The 5,956-nt window shown below is 41.8% G+C and overlaps 1 protein-coding gene across 1 annotated transcript; it reads left to right on the plus strand.

Moving 5' to 3' along the window:
- Positions 1-312: 312 nt before the first annotated feature.
- Positions 313-3,958, plus strand: LOC108374580 (uncharacterized). Its single transcript, XM_017630558.1, has one exon. It carries the CDS (start codon positions 2,302-2,304, stop codon positions 3,154-3,156), a length of 855 nt encoding a protein of 284 aa, XP_017486047.1. The 5' UTR covers positions 313-2,301; the 3' UTR covers positions 3,157-3,958.
- The last annotated feature ends 1,998 nt before the right edge of the window (positions 3,959-5,956 follow it).

A 5,956-nucleotide genomic window follows, 5' to 3' on the forward strand; every position in this document is an offset into this window, starting at 1 on the left:
GGTCGGTTGGTATCTCAGTCGTTGTCGTCAAGTTCCACTAACGGCAGCCCTAGGAAGCGTGCAGCTTTTGCGGGGTTGGTCCACAGGGACAAGGCCGTTAGGGTTGCCGCGTTTTCCGGGCATGCGAAGAGATGTTTCGAGTCATGTGGGGTCTCTCCGCATGCCGGACACTCATTTGGCATATCCTCATTCAATCTACTCAGGTAGGCGTTTAACCTGCTGCAGTAGCCGGAGCGAAGTTGTGCAAGTGTCGTTCGCGTCTCCCGAGGCAGATGAAGCTCCGTCTCGTCTGTGTCTGGGGGCGGTATGCCTAGAACGGCATTCACCCGTTTAGGTCGGCGAAGTATCTATTTCAAGATCCTAAAGGATGCTTATATAGTATGTTAGTGTACTCGTGGATCCAGTCGTGCTTGTTTATGGCATACTTGCTCAGTTTGGGTATGTGCCTCAAAACCGACAACTTCTTTCCCACAGACACCTCAGGTACGGCCTGGGAACAAACGAGAGCGCTTACAAATACTCAGTTGCAATGGGCAACAAATATAAAGTCACTGGCCCTAAAATGGTTCTCGCACGCACACGAAGAGTATTCCAATGAAACACCGCAGCTATTGGCCCACCCTTTTCCTTTCACTTGTCAATAAAGTTTGTTGTCCTGGCTCTTGTCACACACAGCACACCGCTCGTAAATCTAATTCATTTTATTGTGTATTTGAAATCAGTAGCACAGCTCACAATTGAAATTGTAAACTAAAAAATTAGAATTTTTAATTGTATAAGGTTAAGAGTTGACATTTCAGTGGCAGTTCGAAAGAGAGAAATGTAGAAATCACTTCTACCTCTTTATGCCTTGACCGGAACGACTGGCAGCTTATTGCTGCTTGCTAAGAATAAGAAAGCTGCTGATAGGTTCCTGAATGCTAAGACATTACCCGGTGTTGGAAATATTTCTATAAAGTTACACAATAACCTCAATTCGGTAAAAGGCACAATTTATGCGCCCTTCTTAATCCACGTTTCCGAAGACGAAATAGTTGAAGGCCTCAAGGAACAAGGAGTAGCAGCTGCTTATAAATTTTCAAAAATTATTGATAGCACACGTAAGCCTTCTGGCGCCATCTTGTTAACCTTCGATAAATATACTCTCCCGGAAAAAATTGAGGTCGCCTGGAGGATTCTTGACGTTCGTCCATACTACCCTAACCCTATGCGTTGTAAGGTATGCCAATCTATTGGTCACACAGCTAAGCATTGCCATAATCCCCCAGTCTGTGCCACGTGTACACTTATCCCCCCCCCACCCATTCTCCATCAGATTGCACTAGAGTCTTATATGCTATTTGTTCAGGCAACCACCCTTCCTCATCGAACCAATGTCCTAAATTCCAACAGATGAGAGAGATCCTCAAAGTTAAAACTATAAATAAGTGTTCAATGCGTGAAGCCATTAAAAAATATAACAGCCAAATCCCGTTTACTCCCAAAGCTAATTCCTATGCAAACATAACAAAAACATCCAACCAAATCATAGAATCATCAACAAAAACTGAAAACAACATTAAATCAAAATATGAATCTTCCATCGCATCTAATTCTTCTCCTTCTAATGGAGACTCCTCTCCCTCCCCTAACTTCTCCCCCGTTACCAACTTTGATAACTCTTCACCCAACACCCCTCCTCCTTCCCCAATGCTCGTCTCTCCCCTTTCCTTTTCCCAACAAATTCCTCTCTCCCCACCTAATACTCTTGAGTTTTCCTCTCCCCCCTCTTCATCTAAGTAATCCTTTCTTTTATTTCTTGCCTTCATGATTTCTCTCTTGCAGTGGAATATGAATGGTTATTTAAATAACTATATTGAACTAGAGTACTTAATTAAAACTATTAACCCCTCAGTCGTTTTGTTAAATGAAACCCACCTTGCACATAATATCATAGCCCCTACTCCTAAAGCTTATATTGGACCCTCCTAAACCTTCCCCAAATTACCAATAGTAAACAAGGCATTGCAATCCTAATTAAAAGAAATCTGCCTCATTCTACCTATTACCCTACTTCCTCTATATCATCTGTTGCTGTAGAGCTCCAGTTAGCAAACAAAATTTCAATTATTTGTGCTTATTCTCCTCCTAATGAATTTTTCTCTTTAACCGACTTTAATAATCTTACTCCCTCTTCCTCTACTCCCTATATTATAGCAGGTGACTTCAATGCTTGGAGTCCCCTTTGGGGTTCTCCTTCAGCTAATTCTAAAGGTCGTCAAATTGAAGATTTTTTACTTACTTCTAATGGAATTATTCTGAATGATGGATCCCCCACCCACTTTTCTACTCACTCTTCCTTTACTCATATTGATATCACCCTTTCGTCTTCTATCCTCTAAATGTTCTTGGCATCCAATAGATGATCTTCATGGAAGTGATCACTTTCCTATAGTCACCAAAATCTCTACTTCCCGTGTTTTAACGACCTATAAGCCCAGATCCTTGTTTAAAACAGATTTAGCTAACTGGGTCAAATTTGAAGACTCCTGTTTTAGATTTTCCAACTCATTTCCACCCTCCTCCAATATCAATCAGGAAACTTCCAGGATTCATAAAATTATTCGATGCGCAGCTAATCAATCTATCCCTGTATCGTCATCGAAACCTGTTAGGCCTACCCCCTTATGGTGGAACAGTGATCTACCTGAGTTAAGACAAGATAAACAACGTAAATGGCATGAATTCAAACGTAATCTTATTCAATACAAGAAATCTTACGCTTTATTTCGACGTGCATCTAAAGTTGCCAAAATGTCTTGCTTCCAAAAATTCACTTCCTCCATTAACTCTTCTTGTGACACCAAAAAAATTTGGTCGGTTATAAGAAGGTTAACTGGATTTCCATCTTCCTCTTCCATCACGTCAATTAATTCACCTCGAGGCAAACTTCTATATCCACGGGATATAGCTGAAGAATTTGCTCTCTATTATTCCAATAACTCCTCTGACTCTAGTTTCCCTTCTCAATTTTATTCTACTAAATGTTCAATTATCTCATCCTCGTATCTCCCTCCTAGCGCTCTATCTTCCTCTGCCAAGCTATTAGATGCTAATCTTTCTCTACTTAAATTCCGCACAGCTCTATCCACTGTTAGAGGCAAACACCTGGCATAGATAAGATCTCCTATATCATCATAAAACATCTCCCTTCTTTTCTTTTTTCCCGTATTGTATCACATTATAACAACATCTATATCACTGGTGATTACCCTGTTTTGTGGAAGAAGAGCTCGATCATACCAATTTTGAAGCCAGGTAAACCCCCCTGCGAGGTAGGTAGTTACCGCCCTATTTCCCTCCTGCCGTGCCTTGGTAAATTGATGGAGAAGGTTATTGCATCCAGGCTCACCTGGTATGTTCATAAGAATAAGTTTCTCCACCCTAAACAGGTTGCATTGTTGGGCCTGCAGCCCGCTCATTGGAACTTTGCACACACGTGCCAAAAACCCACTCGCTTACCCCAAATCGTCCTGTCACGGTCGCCATGTTGGGCCTGCAGCCCGCTCATTGGAACTTTGCACACACGTGCCAAAAACCCACTCGCTTACCCCAAATCGTCCTGGAGACAAATCCGCTGCTAGGCTGCCGACACCAGTAAATTATGCACAATTATTATGCCCTCGTGGCAGATTGGCCGAACTCTTATGGGTTCCGCAAACTTGTATTTATAGAAAAATTTGCCAATTATTCACGCCCGTCAACTACTTGCGAATTTAAGAAAATTAACAACACTTGAAGAACAATATTAGTTTTATTTAAAGACTAAGGAAAATTACACTACCGATGGGTTTGAAGTCGTTTGTCTAATTGCATTAGCATTCGTTTTTTCACTCGGTTTTAAGTACCTGTGGAACGTATGTTCCAACAGGGCTACCAACATTACGACGGCGCTGAATAGTGCTGCCGTATTGTTAGCGATGCCATTACAACATTTAAGAGGGGGAGGGCACTATTGACGCTCTTTTGCATTTAGATAATTTTGTTTCGGAAGCATTGTCTTCCAGAAATCACATATCCGTTACTCTCGATAGATTTTTTAAAAGCTTTTGACCGTATTGGCATCCATGTGGTATTAAGACGGCTTATTGAATGGAAAGTTGGCCCTCGTATATACAATTTTATAAAATCTTTTCTTTCGAATCATAAAATTAGTGTTTTCATTTCTAACATTCTCACTTCTACCTTTCCTCTTGATAATGGAACACCACAAGGTTCCCCTCTTTCTGTTATTCTTTTTATTATTGCATTTGATGAAATTAGTGTCATCATTAACAAATTTCCTAATGTCAGCCATCTTATTTACGCTGATGATTTGCTACTATTTTCTAAAACTTCTAATCTATTTTCGGTTATGGTATCTTTTACTGAAATTCTATCTCTCATATACAATTGGTCACGTTCTTCAGGCGCCTCAATCTCATCCTCTACGAAACGAAATTGTACTATTCCGTTACTGTCTTTTAATAATATAAATATACCTTGTACAAATAGACTTAAGTTTCTCGGCAGCACAACTAGCTCTGAGTACATAGCCCGATTCTCTGAAGTTGCAAATCAGTTCAAATCGAGTGGCTGGCAGTTCATTTTTACTGATGGATCTAAATCTTCTAACACCTCTTTCGCTGCTGTGAAAGAAAATAATATACCTATATCGTACGGTCTTCTGCTACCCTTCTGTTCTGTTTTCACAGCTGAAGCTACTGCCATCCTTCACGCTTTTAATTTTTCTAAGCAAAGTAAAGGGAAATTTGTAATTTGCACAGATAGTTTTTCTTGCTTTAAAGCCATACAAAACTTCAGCAATACTAATTACATTGTCTGTGCTTTAAGAGACGTCCTTATCGCCTCCCCCCACAAACTGAGAATCATGTGGGTTCCGGGTCATTCGGGCATCAAAGGCAATTCGATGGCGGAAACAACTGCCAAAGAAATGTGCAACACCCCTACAATGACCTCCTCTCTCTTCATCAAGAGCGACATAAACCGGCTTATAGCTCAACAAAGAAGTGCCAAGTTAGCAGCTGACTGGACGAATTATACCCATCATTACTCCCGGATTAACATTAATCGGTCTAAACCAACGTATTCGACGTCTGTCCCCACGCACTACACTCGCACAACTTCGCTCCGGCTACTGCAGCAGGTTGAACTCCTACTTGAGTAGGTTGAATGAGGATGTGCCGAATGCGTGTCCGGCATGCGGAGAGACCCCACATGACTCGAAACATCTCTTCGCATGCCCGGAAAACCCGACAACCCTAACGGCCTTGTCCCTGTGGACAAATCCCACAGAAGCTGCACGTTTCCTAGGGTTGCCGTTAGTGGAACTAGACGACAACGACTGAGATACCAACCGATCTGGGCGGGGTTGTTGTAGCCGCTACAACAACAACAACAACGTCTGTCCCCACGACAGTCGGGTCTACGTAACCGGAACGACGCAGATAGATATATATCTGGCCAAGGACCGCCACCACTCCAGCAACACTCTTGAGTTCTTGGTACGTCTGCTTGACTTGGCGATCCGTTCAGCATTCACCCGAAATTCATCTGTTCGTAGATATATGGCACAAAACAATGTTGCCACCCGATATGTCGCTAAGTTTATTTAGGAACAGGGTGACTAACATTGTTAGTAGAAGGGTTCATTAGTAATCCAATGGATCATCATTTCCAAAAATGCGATGTCTGTGATTTGCCAGAACAGGACAAAAAGCTACAATGTGTAGAACGCTAACGGGGGAATCACAAAAAGGGCACTGGTTAGGACTGGTACCATTCAGTAGATGACTGTTTGTAATAATAGTGTGGCCAATACGTAATCGTATATAGGGAGTGATGTAGTTTGCTGGGACAGACGTTGTTGTTGTTGTTGTAACAGCATACAGATTCCCCAAAGAGATTTTGGGGAGTC

Source organism: Rhagoletis zephyria, unplaced genomic scaffold (assembly GCF_001687245.7).
Source record: "Rhagoletis zephyria isolate East Lansing unplaced genomic scaffold, Rhagoletis_zephyria_1.1 Rzeph_scaffold_07868, whole genome shotgun sequence".
Lineage (NCBI taxonomy): Eukaryota > Metazoa > Arthropoda > Insecta > Diptera > Tephritidae > Rhagoletis > Rhagoletis zephyria.